The 13,472-nt window shown below is 35.1% G+C and overlaps 2 protein-coding genes across 6 annotated transcripts in view; both read left to right on the top strand.

Moving 5' to 3' along the window:
- The window catches only part of LOC120624875 (cyclin-T-like), a 69,054-nt gene that overhangs the window by 159 nt on the left and 55,423 nt on the right, over positions 1-13,472 (top strand). For 3 of the 4 annotated variants that reach the window (XM_039891630.1, XM_039891631.1, XM_039891629.1), the window contains exons 2-5: positions 4,041-4,158; positions 4,709-4,816; positions 5,421-5,529; positions 7,702-7,838. In XM_039891630.1, coding sequence (XP_039747564.1) covers positions 4,041-4,158; positions 4,709-4,816; positions 5,421-5,529; positions 7,702-7,838 — 472 coding nt within the window. Of the gene's footprint in view, positions 1-4,040; positions 4,159-4,708; positions 4,817-5,420; positions 5,530-6,285; positions 6,573-7,701; positions 7,839-13,472 lie in introns of those variants that run through there. The other variant, XM_039891632.1, reaches the window with a different exon arrangement.
- LOC120624876 lies at positions 8,743-12,180 on the top strand. 2 transcript variants are annotated; one of them, XM_039891634.1, is made up of 3 exons: positions 8,743-9,308; positions 9,397-9,465; positions 9,704-12,180. In XM_039891634.1, exons 1-3 carry the CDS (start codon positions 9,257-9,259, stop codon positions 11,680-11,682), a joined length of 2,100 nt encoding a protein of 699 aa, XP_039747568.1. In that variant the 5' UTR covers positions 8,743-9,256; the 3' UTR covers positions 11,683-12,180. The 2 variants fall into 2 exon arrangements, with proteins under 2 accessions (XP_039747568.1, XP_039747569.1); XM_039891635.1 differs by lacking the exon at positions 9,397-9,465.

Here is a 13,472-nt window from a genome sequence, read left to right as displayed (position 1 = left end):
CGATTGACAAAGTTCAATGTTTTTGTCGAGTCATGTGGCTCAAACGTGCTCTTCTAATATTTACAGCAGTTTTATTTATGAAAAATAGTGTAAAACGGTCCAAATATCGTGTGTGCTGAGTGCTAGTGTTGTGTTCAAATTCGGAGTCGAAATGTATGACGAAACATGGTGATTTCGACGGCGTCAGTCGGGTCACTTTCGCTTGGTCGCCTGGGAAATCCCGTGAGTAGTCTCGATTTCTAAAGGTAAGCGGTAACATTAAATGTTGTTTTTGAGCGTATAATCGTATAAAACGTTATATATAGGTTATGGTCGCATGGGTCGTGGTAGATTTTGGGTCATCGCACTTTGACAGCTGTGTAGGACGCCTGCGCGATGACGTAGGATCGACCTGTCTGGTTCTAAATTTAAAGCGGCACGCCGTACGATTTACGAACAATTTGCGCGGAAAAACGCGCGAACCAGGTAAATGACACGAAACATTCGTTGAAGTTATTGTTTGCCAAATAACTGTGAAACTGATGTGATGAGTCATAAGTTGCTGAAGAGTACAGTTACTTTGATTGTACACAGGTTTTTACAAGTACATGATGTATTTACGCACGAGCTGCAATACAAAACATGCAATATCAATTCAGATAACCTTTTGATTCTGGGTATTTGCTATAAAGCCCTTTAAAAACAACAACAAAGTTAAGATTACTTTGTATTGTAGCTTCACATATGCTCACATAAATTTATCCGTCCAATTCTTATACTAGGATTGTAGAAATATGTAAGGTTCAGGATTGTTTAACTAGAAATGCAGAGTTAAATTATGCAAACAAAAAAGTAACAAATTGCAAATTTATAAATGGAAATTAAAGGCACAGGTTCTTTTTATAGTTATTCTCTTTCTCTGCTTCAGAGTTCTATTCACATAAAATGGCAAAAATCTGAAGATCTTCCCTTTGAATGACAATTTCTGAGAGTTACCCATGATGTTCTCAAACATCTCAGGGTAATAGGTGGATATAATGATTATTGTTTCAATAATTTAATTAAATTGTGTAAAAGTAATCCTTGAGCTAAATTTGTTATCTTAACAGGTGTTTCAAAAGATTAGAAATAGAGATGGTTTAAAAACTATGGCCAAATGTAGGCCAAGTTTGTGTTACATTGTACAAGAATAGACAAAACAAATGGCAGCTACCCTTTGTCTATTTATTTATATATTTGAAAATACTCTGTGGGAATTACAAAATAGTATCTGAAAAAAATTACAGAAATTGAAATATAATATATTTTTTTTTTTTAACAAATCTTAGATGATTTCATGCTGTCAATATTTGATTTCAATTCTACTTTTGAAATGCTGATTGTCCATTTTTAATTACTCCATCACAGGTTTGCATATTTTACAGAGAAGAAATTGAGTTGGCTGAACCCACTTGAATATACTTTCTTGCTTAATTTGCCTCAATATGGAGATGGTTAAGTTTAAATAATAAGAATGACCCAAAAACAACAGCTGTAAAATCTAAACTGATAATTTTGCAACTTTGGACTACTAATAGTTTTATGGTGGACTAATAATTGCTTAAGGAATTTTAGGCCATTCAAAGATTACTAGGTCATCTTGCTCAAAATTATGATGAAATTATTGCATAACTGTCACAAAGAAGTTATCATTTATACCTATTTAGTTCTCAAATGGTTAAAACAATTCTCCTACATAGTAACAGTATACTAAAATTAGGCCCAATGTACCTAAGTAGGTTATAACAATATATTGAACATTATTTGCAAGTTTGTTTGACACAGTTTTGCTTGCTGTACATTCAAAGCTCTGACCTACATACATTGAGGTGACTTGCTTTTCTGAAATTCTTGGTTAAACTCTGTTGGTTTCTCATCATAAAGAGCCTGTGTGTAAAAAAAATGTTTAATAAATATTACATTGTGCTTATAACAAGCCAATTTCTTAGTTTTTTTATACATGTAGATGGGTATATGACAGATTTACACACTGCTTTTTTTAATCTCATGTACAGGTTTTTTTAATTATATTTTTGCTATCACATTCCTAGGTACATATTTAAACACTGATGCATAGCATTCAGAAGATACAGAATCCTCATTTAGCCATTATTGTATGCAGTGCATTGTGTCTAAAAACAGTAAAAACACCCTGCGCATGGCTCACTTACCACCTGTGGTATGTTGCTAGCTCACAAACTTTTTCTCAATTGCCCATTTTATGGCAAACGTTTAGAACATTATAGGTAAAATAATTACTTTCAAGTGCTAAATGGTATGAAGTGAAAAAAAGTTTGTTCAAGAAACACTACTAAAATGTAGTGGTTTTTAATGCTTTAATATTAGTTGTGTTCATGGTTTCTGTATGATCTTAATTCTGTGCACTGATGCATAAGAGCATAGAAAGTAGTTTTAGATAAATAGATAGAAAGTCTTTATTGCACATACAGAAAATAAAACAAATTGAACAAGACAAAAGGTAAATTAATATATAATATGTGCACAGGCGGCCTTATTGCTTGAAGCGATCTCCTCCAGACAACCTTTTAGTCTGCTACATATACCTACATGCATTCTGTCAAAGTCAGCTGAAATCAGCTTAGAGAAACAAACTTAAAACCTACTTCAGTATAAAAACCTTTATGATTATTGATACTCTGTTCAGAGGTAAGGGAAACTTTCAAATAGGTATTATTTCATAAAGTCTGGTACAAATACCATTGCCTCATACTAATTTATAAACCTAGCGTCTATCTAGGCAAACGCATAGTAACTGCTGAGGGTGCCAAAGGAGTTCCAGCCAAAATATACTGCTGATCCTCGATGCAATCAGTATTGGCTGGTAACTGTAGATACTAGATAGATCAGTAATGTTTGGGACCCAACACTGGGATTTGGGGGGATGGAAATCTTTGAGTAGGTTTAAAACCAGCTTAAAAATTGAAACACAAGTTTGAAAGCAAAATAAAGCAATACATTTTGTTGTCCAAGTAAAAAAGTCTTGTCAATTTCTTATTGCAAAGACTTTTATCTACTTCCTCCGTCCAACTATTTATTTTGAGTATTTACAGTTCAATACCACAAAGTCTTGTAACATGAAGTGCTCAATATAATTGATATGAGTCATCTAGTACTCAGTAAAATGCATGACTCAGCTAGGTTTGTTTGTGAACAACAATATATTATTTTTAAAGCAGTGTCAAATTCTTATCACCAATTCCTAGGTATTTTGTTTTTTAATGTTGTTTATTTATGTATGCTTGAGGCATTGCAAATCACAATCAAATTTGATTTATAGTTTTCCTGCTCATGTATCAAGGGCATACTAAACAAACTAGTGTAATAATTGTGATTTATAGCCAGTTATCTGCTACAACTGGTTCTCGGAATTTGTGTTTTCCTGTTTCACAATAATCTTTCTAACATTAAAGAACAAATGAAATGAGTTGCGTTTCCTACATTAAGCTAGCCTAGCCTACGGTAGTTAAGATTACTATTTACAAAAAATCAAATACAGGCCTCTCAAAATTCTGTCAAATTAGGTTTAGCCGTTCAGATTATTAGACTCAAGTCTGAAGCACCTGAAAGGCTATCATTTGTGCCACAAGAATTATCTCTACTGGAGTATGTACTCCTATTTTTCTATATCAACTAGCTGTCTGGCACAACTTTGTCTGCACCAAATTGGTTATTACCGGTTTTAATATCTTAAAAAAACTTAAACCTAATTACAGCGCCACCTACTAGGTCCATTGCATTAAAAAAGTAGTATATAATAAATGAAACATGCTCTGGAGACCTCCTAGTAAGCGTTTAAATACAGTGTCAGGAAAATATTGCATAGTGATTTTAAACTTAATATGACATCATTTAACCTGATCTGATAACGATGCAAACCTCATTACCTCGTCATCCTTTTGGAGTGATATAATATAAAGAAGTTATAAATATAGTTAGAAAATATTTTATCATTTATTTTCCAGCGTTTTTAACAATATATTTCCTTAACAAGCACTCTACAGATCTCAATTATGTATAAACACAGCCATTGTGTACATGCACCGTTTCTACGCGTTCCACTCATTCACACAGTTCCACAGGAATGCGATAGCTGCTGCGGCGCTGTTCCTCGCCGCGAAGGTATGTAAAAACTGTTTATTCTCAGCCTTTGAATGTCCCACTGCAGCCCTCTTTTAAATTTGGGAAAGTTTAATTTTTATACCATATACTGCTTATACCATATGTGAATGAGTATATTAGGAGACAACATGTTTGTATACTCATTGAGAGTACCGGCGCGAAAGCAAAATCGAGCTGGCCTTATCGCAGGCTTCGTGGCGAGAGGGGGCCAAGTTGACTTGCTATATATATTCATAATCGATATACTTCTACCGTTATGATTATAATCATAAGTAAGTGACAATAATCTGAACTGTCGTCCGCATTCTGTCAATTCAATATCCTAACTCCATGCTGGTTCTGAGAGGCGCTGGACAGATAAACGCAGTTTCTACCAATTTTTGGCTTGAGGGAATCAAACTCAGTTGTTTGTGATCCATACTTTAACATCATGCCCCACCTGTTTATTATTAATTATCAGTTTGTAGATATATACTGTTGAACATAGGCCTTGTAGAAAATGTGCTACATTATCTTATTATGAAAATAAATTATAAGTTTATTATTGCAGGTGGAGGAACAGCCAAGGAAATTAGAATATGTAATAAAGGTAGCCCATGTCTGCCTCCACAGAGGTGAAGGTGTTAACGCACTCACCTCGGAACAGTATCAAGAACAGGTAAGTTTTGTTTTAATGTATGTAATGTTATTAGATACCATACCATAGTGCAATTTCTCACATCAGAAGTAAGATCACAAGTAGGTCTTGAAACTGGTTATGTCATCTAGGTATACTTTTAGATAATCGTAGAAACATTGTATCAAACCGCTCTAAAATCGGTTTAACGCACATGTGGGTACGAAGTTAAAGAACATTAGAACTGCGTATCCAACAGATTCCAAGAGCGTTCAATTAACCACCTAGTCAGTTTTGTTCAAATCGGTTCTCATTGTGGGAGGGAGACGCGTGGCCGGTAATGGCCATGGCATGCTAACCACAATCACAATTTATGGTACATAAATAATAAAATAAAAATAAAAATAAAAAATATCGTACGAGTTGACTAAGGGAATAAAACAGAACGGGCAGCAGTGTCCTTTGATACTACTAGCATCTCCTACTAGCAACCAACCCGTCTGCCCAGCGTGGCGTGCCAGGCCTTTAGTCCAGCAGTGGACTGTTATAAGCTAATTGATAAAAAATTTACGCGATTTGTCTAAAAATTGCGGGTAAAAGGTAATTAAAAGTCGTACAGATAGTATAAAGAGCCTTATCATTGCAGGCGCAGGACCTTGTATTCAACGAGAATGTCCTGCTACAGACATTAGGTTTCGATGTAGCGATCGACCATCCGCACACGCATGTGGTGCGGACCTGCCACCTTGTAAAAGGTGAGCGCGTACGATAGGACATGCTACCGTCGCGGCCGACACACGAATGAGCCATTCGCGCCACGGTCGAGTCGTTTTGTTGCGCGGGTGGTGGACGGGACAGCTTTGGAATGGACTTTCTATTTTCAAATTTCGAACGCTCAACTTTTGACTTTCGTTTTGGGAAACTTATTTTTAGACATTTAAGTCCCTTTAATGAAGCATTCGTACACTGTTTCGACCTAGTGAAATTGGGGTCATCTTTTACGTAGGATTCCACGTCACTTTTTTATCGTTTAATTATGTTGAACAGAGCAAGTAACTGACGAATTGAAACTTTCTTATAAATAGCCTCGGTCGAATACAAAACAAACCATTTTCAACATATTTTTTTTGGGTCGTTCATCATCATCTCCATAAAAAAATTTGACGAGTGTATAACCATTGCTATCAGATTGAGTTTTCAAACTGACTTTTTTAGGTTTATTTTTATATCGCAACTGAAGTATATGTTATATCATTTCCAAAAAGCGATTGTTTGTGATGCTTGTCTTTGTGTTGTAGTTACTTTATCTGGTTTGACGGAATAAATAGTATCCAGAGTATATTTCCAAGACCAAATTCTGTACTGCCACCAGTGGCGTGCACAGGGTTTTTGACCAGGGTATGCATAAAGCAGGCACATGGAAAAATTCCCCTCCAATACGAGTTATATAAAATAATTTGGGTATGCAGTGCTTTTGTGCATGTATGAAGTGCACGCCACTGACTGCCACCGAAACGTTTTCGAACTTTCGATTAAGAACCGCGCATTTTTACGAAATACTAAAATAGCCTTTGTAAAGCAACATAAACTTTCCGTGACCCGTTAATTTATTGCTGCGTTAAAGGACAAACAAGCATCGGCATTTTTAATATTAGTGATAGGGATGATTCAAAACGAAAGTCAAACCGCGTAAGTCCGAACTCCAAAGCCGCCCGAAAGTCCGCGTAGACGAAACCGTGGCAGCAAGCAAAAGAAACCAACCAACTGGCCAAGTATCACTTTATATCATCTGTACAAGGTATGTGTTATTGCTATAATATATGTGTGTATGTCTCATCTGCAACCACCATCCATATTTATACCCATAACAATGATGTGTTGTGTGCCGCTTATGACCATACCTTTTGGTTTAACATTTTTTTTATTTAGTTTTTTTATTCGCTTTTATACACTACAAAAATTCAATTTTTTTTTATTTCAAGTAGGCCTAATATGAGCACTTTTGAAACGTCAAGTCTGTATGTGTGTAGTGACTCTACCACCGGTTCAAATGTCAGATTCTACCGAGAAGAAGTCGGCAAGAAACTCAGCAGTTGCTCTTTTACATTTTCTTAATCCATTTTAAAAATTATTTACCAAATATATAAGGCTAAAGATGAAGGGAAATTGTCCGCCAACTTGCATTGGAGCTTTAGTGGATTCAGCTCTGAAAGCTTCCCTCCAATGTGGGCATTGGCAGTGGGATATAATACTAGGCTGAGAATGATCGTAAGAGCGTTGTCACAGCTGCTATGAAGGTCTTGTAATGAGTACTAGCCTTTAGTAGTGATAAGAACTGATACCAATGCTATACCATTTTCTGTGAGGCACCGAACTGTGCTAATTTCTACAACTCAAGAGCTGTTACTGTGAATATCTTAAACCCAACTGAGTGATTAATATACTCTTATGGATTTATCAAACTTAATGGCCTGCATTTTAAACATGCTAACCCCAAGATGATTCTGCCAGGAGCCTGAAATTCATAATAATTTTTTTTTTTATCTACGAGACAGGCATCAAAATCTTATACAGTATTTATATAAGCGACGTAATCATAAATATTAAGAGTTATATATTTATAATAACTGTTTAAATGTTATAGAATCGTTAATCAGTCTGATTATTATTTTAATTTTTTTTTATTAATAAATATTATTAGAATTATTTTTACAATCAAAATATGCATTCTTTCAATCCATCAACCATTAACCTAGCATTAGGACCAGCTAGATTTCCACATTACACCATTTCCGACACTGCTTTTTTAAAACATGTAGCTGTATACAAAAAAAAATTTAAAACTAACTATGCTGCTGGCATTGATGTATTTATTTTTTCGATTATCTGTCATAATCTCACGTCAAAATTTGAATTTTCACCAACAGCACCCAAGGATCTGGCGCAGACGTCGTACTTTATGGCGTCAAACAGTTTGCACTTGACCACTATGTGTCTACAGTACAGGCCGACGGTTGTTGCGTGCTTCTGTATACATTTGGCTTCGAAATGGAGCAATTGGGCGGTAAGTTACATTGAAATATATATTTTTTCATTTCTTTATTTATTCGGGATTTTTCTTAACAATAAGAATGTCAGCCCCATCGTTCCCTTTACGAAAATAAATACTTCCTATTGAAATCAATAAGATCAAATAAAACAGCCTATATTTAAAAAAAAAATAAGTTTATTTTTAACATAAGGCAGTTCAAATTCAAAAATGTTTTATTCATGAAGGCACCTTATCGAAGGCACTTATGAAGCGTTCATAATTTAACATGTTACAATAATGTTAGTGATGGTGATAGCTACATTCGTTAACTTAAAATAAAGCTAGGAGGGTTCCAAAGGCGCCCTGGTCTAAGAAGAGCTCACAACAAACTTAGCCAGTTTTTTTGAGTCATATTTTGCTGTGCACCAAATTGGATGCCAAAAAAAGAATTCTTTCGACCCTTGCGGAAGAAGAAGCAACTGTAAATAGCTGGATTATATGCAATTATTTTTCAGTTATATTTTTATTACATATTATGTAAAAAGTTGCAGTATTGATTAAAATCATTGATTTTATAAAAAAAACACTCAATTTTAATTGCGATTTAAATCATATCAACCCTGCTTAATATTCCACTTAAAGTCAAGGTCAAAGTTAAATATTTCTTTATTCAAAATTTGGTCATATCTGTAAAATACTAGTAATAACTAATAACACTGGTATTACACTCTCTTGTCAGCTATATATGGATATAGCTGTGGGATGTGCTTATGGAAGCACATCCCACGCTTCGTTCTCCAACCTCGGATCCCGGTCCACAGTTGACAGTTGACAGTCGACAGCTGACAGCTGGCATTTTACTCTCGTCTACTAGAACCTCTTTCTACAACTACAATATCTATGCGCCACCTGTTTGGATAACATCTTTACAAATGAGGCCACCAGAACCAGAGCGGCCCAAACCACAATTTGTGATATATTAGTTGACCACGGCAATGCTCCTTTTCAAACCCTTAAGTTCATAGCCAGAGTGGCTCAAAGGTAATTTCAGTAAACAATCATAGATGGCGTTAAAAAAATTGTTCTGGCATTTTGATTCTTAAATGAATATTAATAGAGCATAGTGGCCCAGATCACTTGAGTCACTATAGTATCTGCCGCCATTACGGCTCATGTGACATGGGCCACTCTGGTCTTTGGTACTTACGTGTAAACATTTTTGGTGTTGTGGGTACAAAACTGGTGTTTTTACGCAATAAGTGTGTATAGATTAGTTATTAATCTACGTGAACGTGCGGAAAGGTGTTGGCGGTACAGCAATAAGCTTAAGAGGTAAGAATACCTGTTATTAGTCAGATATTTTCTTGTTTTTTCGATGTCAATAAATTGTAACCTACAAATTAACTTAATTTTTACTATTTTTGTTTCGAACAGATCTAGCAGGAGCTACAATGATTGAAACTGAGAATGAAGCTGCTGAAAACATTGAGGATGACATACTAGGTAATTCTTAGTTTTAAATGTTGAGTTTTCGTTAGGTTATTATTTAATTTGTTACTGTATTTTCATTGACTATTTTTGTTTGGGCCAGACCCAGCAGAAGCTACAATGAGTGCAACTGAGAATGAAGCTACTGACAACATTGAAGGTGACTTACGTGGTAAGCTTACGTTTTTAGAGTTCCGTAATAAAACAATGTGGGATTTTTTTTTCGCGTATTAGACTATTGAAGGAGGCGTTCTTGGATAGATCTTTTGAAAAAAATTGAGGGTGCTTATGAGAAGTTTTAATGTTAAGTTTTCGTCATGTATGTAGGTTGTTACTTACTTTTCTGATTTTTATATATTTTAGCTATTAATTTACGCTATAATAATTAGTTAATAATTTTATTTTTGCAGATATATTTGGATTGAGTCCGGTGGAGCCCTATGAGGATTCGGGTTCTGAGTATGTCCCAGAACAACGTAGCAGGAGCTCATCGAGGAGTTTACAAGACATTCTTGGGGACTCGTCTACTGAAAACAATGAAGAGGGTCAGCCATCTTTTTCAACAAACAAAGATACAAGGAAGCGTATGCGCAAAGAAAGTTTATGGAAAAAGAATGTGAGAAAAAATAAACGAGCTAGAGGTGAGGCATACGTAAATACAAAAGGCGTTCTCATTCCTGCTAAACAAATAGATACAGGTCTTCAATGCACCTGTAATCAAAAATGCCATGACAAAATTGTACATGACAGACAAAAACAACTTTTTTCAAAGTTTTATGCCCTAGCAAATTTTGATTTGCAAAGTGCATACCTATATTCACTCATACATGTCGTGATAAAAGCAAGGTCTTATGTGAGAGTTAGAGATACCACATCGGATCGGGTAGCTGGAAACGTCACATCGAAGCCCAAGGAATTTTCTCGATTGTATCACTTACCAGAGGCGAATGGAAAACATATTCGTGTGTGTAAGTCATTTTTTAAGCAAGTTTTTAAAGTATCGGACGGACGCCTTACAAGGGTTCTGAAAAATAAGCCTCTTGGCGATCCCGCTCCCATTGATAAAAGAGGCCGGCACATTCCGTCGAATAAAACTCCAGAAACAAAAGTAAACGAAGTAAAGGATTTCATCAATACTTTTCCGAAATATGATTCTCACTACACAAGACACAAAAGTGAATCGAGACAGTACTTGCCTCCTCACTTAAATTTGTCAATAATGTACTCTGAATACAAAAGTAAGGTTGCAGGACCAGTTTCAAAATACATATTCGAAAAAATATTTAATGAAAATTTCAACCTCACATTTCATGCTCCAGTAACTGACTCATGTAAGCGATGTGACAATTTCAAAGTAAAAATTGACGCTTGCGATAACAACGAGCTTTCTAAAAAAAATGAGCTTACTATCGCCAAAGAACTTCATTTGCGAAAAGCAGAATCTGCGATGAAAAATTTAAAACTTGACATGCAAAATGCGAAGCAGGATAACGATACTACCGTTATAATCTTTGACTTAATGAAGACTCTCCCAACACCAGTAATTTCAACTGGTATTTGCTACTACAAGCGTCAGTTGTGGACCTACTGTTTAGGCATTCATAATGCTGGTACAGACGAAATGTTTATGTATGTCTGGGATGAATCGACAGCATCCAGGGGACCACAAGAAATAGGTTCATGCCTCCTAAAATTTATCAGAGAACATGTACACACAAAGAGGCTAATCATGTACTCTGACCAGTGTGGCGGGCAAAACCGCAACATAAAAGTTGCAGCGTTATGTATGCATATTGTTTCTAGTCCTCAATTTACAGTGGAAAATATAGACCACAAATTTACGGTCAGCGGACATTCTTTTTCATCTTGCGACCGGGCTTTTGGCTTGGTGGAAAAACAAAAGAAGTATTTCCCAGACATATACGTTCCCGAACATTGGAACAATGTGATATTAGCAGCAAGAAAAAAGAAACCTTTCAAAATTGTGGAAATGAAAGGAGATGACTTTATATCCACCAAAGCCTTGGAAACTAATATCACAAACAGGAAGATCGGCGTTGATCGAAGTAAAGTTGAATGGCTTAAAATACAGTGGCTTTTGTACAATAAAAGCCATCCATTCTCGATGTTCTTCAAATATTCCAACGAGCCAGAAGTTCTTTTCGCAGAGGTTAATTTCAGCAAGAGGTCATCCAAAGATACGTCAAACTTTGAACTCGAGATTTTATTTCCAGAGGGAAGAAAAATCAGCCATGAGAAAAAAAAAGACCTTCTATGCCTTTTGGAATATGTTCCACCTATCTATCACCCTTTCTATGAACAACTCAAAGTCTCCTCCAATGCGGGGAATGAACTAGATGGTGCAATTAGTGATTCTTCGACTGATTAACTGACTGGCTAATTTAATACTTTGTCATGTTATGCCTAAGATAGTCTTAAGTTGAAATAAAAACTATAATAAATTAATAATATATGAGTTTAAGATAAATCTAAAGTTTAATAAAAATTACACAGTAATAAAGGAGCTAGTTCTGAGTTTAATTTGTAGTATTTAAGTTGAAAAATGACAATTTGCATTTAAATTAATAAAAAAGGTGATAAGGTTCATACATATTGGCCTATTATTTATACACTGTTTATAAATATATTGTCAATGCTAAGTGCCATAGTGGCCTATCTGCAAAAAAAATTACAAATAACAAAAATACTGATTATTTTTACAGTTCATCTAAATTTTATCAATAACTAATATCATATTTTACAAATTTTGAATACAGTGTCTATGATTTTTTTTTTAATTACATCTACTTAAAATTTCACCTTAACTATTTTGGCACATATCCACATAATAGTAGCTTGTGTTTGGGTCACTCTGGTTCTGGTGGCCTCAAATATAATTCCTATAAGCAAAAATATTATTAGTAAATTAGACTCTGATCATTGTGGTCAAATTATTCAATTTGAAAATGTGAAGAAAAATGTTTCTAAACGTAAAATAACATTTGTTCCTGTAACATCCAACCGCATAGAGAAAATGAGATATAGCCTAGTAAATGACCTCCCATTCCTACCCTCAGGGGCGACTCCAAATGCAATGTACAGCTCCTTTTTCAATACCTTTAATAGACTATTTCATTCTATATTTACTAGTAAGTCGGTTGTGATTACTGATACATTAAATTTTAGTGAGTGGGCGACAGTTGAACTTCATAAAAATAGGCAAAAGCTGTACGAATTGTATGCTGAACGTCAATTTAACACTGGTGATAAGTTTGGGGATTATGTTAAATTGTTCTCCAAGAATTTTAAACGCGCTTGCCACTTAGAAAAGACGCGATACATCAAAAATAAAATTAAAAATAGCAGCAATGCAATCAAAACTACTTGGAACATAATTAATGAGGAGACGGGAAGAGTAACACCACGAAATATTAATTTTAAACTTAATGTAGATAATAAAGCCTTAACAACAGATTTCGAGGTGGCTACTGCTTTTGAAACCTTCTTTACCAACATTCCCGTCTCCACAACAGAATCATTAAACTCTTCACCAGATATGGCTCTCTCTCTATTAAAGGAAAATGTGCCTGAGTGTAACCATTCTTTTAAATTCACGCATGTTAGTGGCTCTGACGTTATTAAAGCCTTTAAATTATTAATTAATAAAAAAACAAATGATCTGTGGGGCATTTCCGTAAACGTTGTCAAATCATTAATTGATATTGTTGCACCCGATTTAGCCTTAATATTTAATAATTGTATAGATTGTGGTGTGTTTCCTGACTTAATGAAACTTAGTAAAATAGTTCCATTGTTTAAATCGGGTAGTACTTCTGACCCCACTAACTTTAGACCAGTATCCGTACTACCCACTTTCAGTAAAATCTTTGAAAAACTCATTTTAAATCAATTACTTTACCATTTTCATAAGTATAATTTACTTCATATTAAGCAATTTGGTTTCACACGGGGTCGCTCAACAATCGACGCAGGTGTTGAGCTAATACAAAACATATTTGAAGCCTGGGAGGAGTCACGTGATGCACTTGGTGTGTTCTGTGACTTATCTAAGGCGTTTGATTGTGTTCAACACGAAACGTTAGTTAGGAAACTACACCACTATGGAATTCAGGGTGTAGCTCTAGACTTAATGAGTAACTATCTACGCGATAGAATTCA

The sequence above is a fragment of the Pararge aegeria genome, chromosome 7 (assembly GCF_905163445.1).
Source record: "Pararge aegeria chromosome 7, ilParAegt1.1, whole genome shotgun sequence".
Classification (NCBI taxonomy): Eukaryota; Metazoa; Arthropoda; class Insecta; order Lepidoptera; family Nymphalidae; genus Pararge; species Pararge aegeria.
The sequence above is the reverse complement of the archived record's forward strand: the minus strand, read 5'-3'. Positions and strand labels throughout refer to the sequence as shown.

Excerpts from the sequence above, each read along its gene's own strand:
- LOC120624876 (XM_039891634.1), top strand. The coding sequence starts at position 9,257 with ATGATTGAAACTGAGAATGAAGCTGCTGAAAACATTGAGGATGACATA. Across the intron at positions 9,309-9,396 it reads CATTGAGGATGACATACTAG|ACCCAGCAGAAGCTACAATG; the intron begins GTAATTCTTAGT and ends TGTTTGGGCCAG. Across the intron at positions 9,466-9,703 it reads CATTGAAGGTGACTTACGTG|ATATATTTGGATTGAGTCCG; the intron begins GTAAGCTTACGT and ends TTATTTTTGCAG.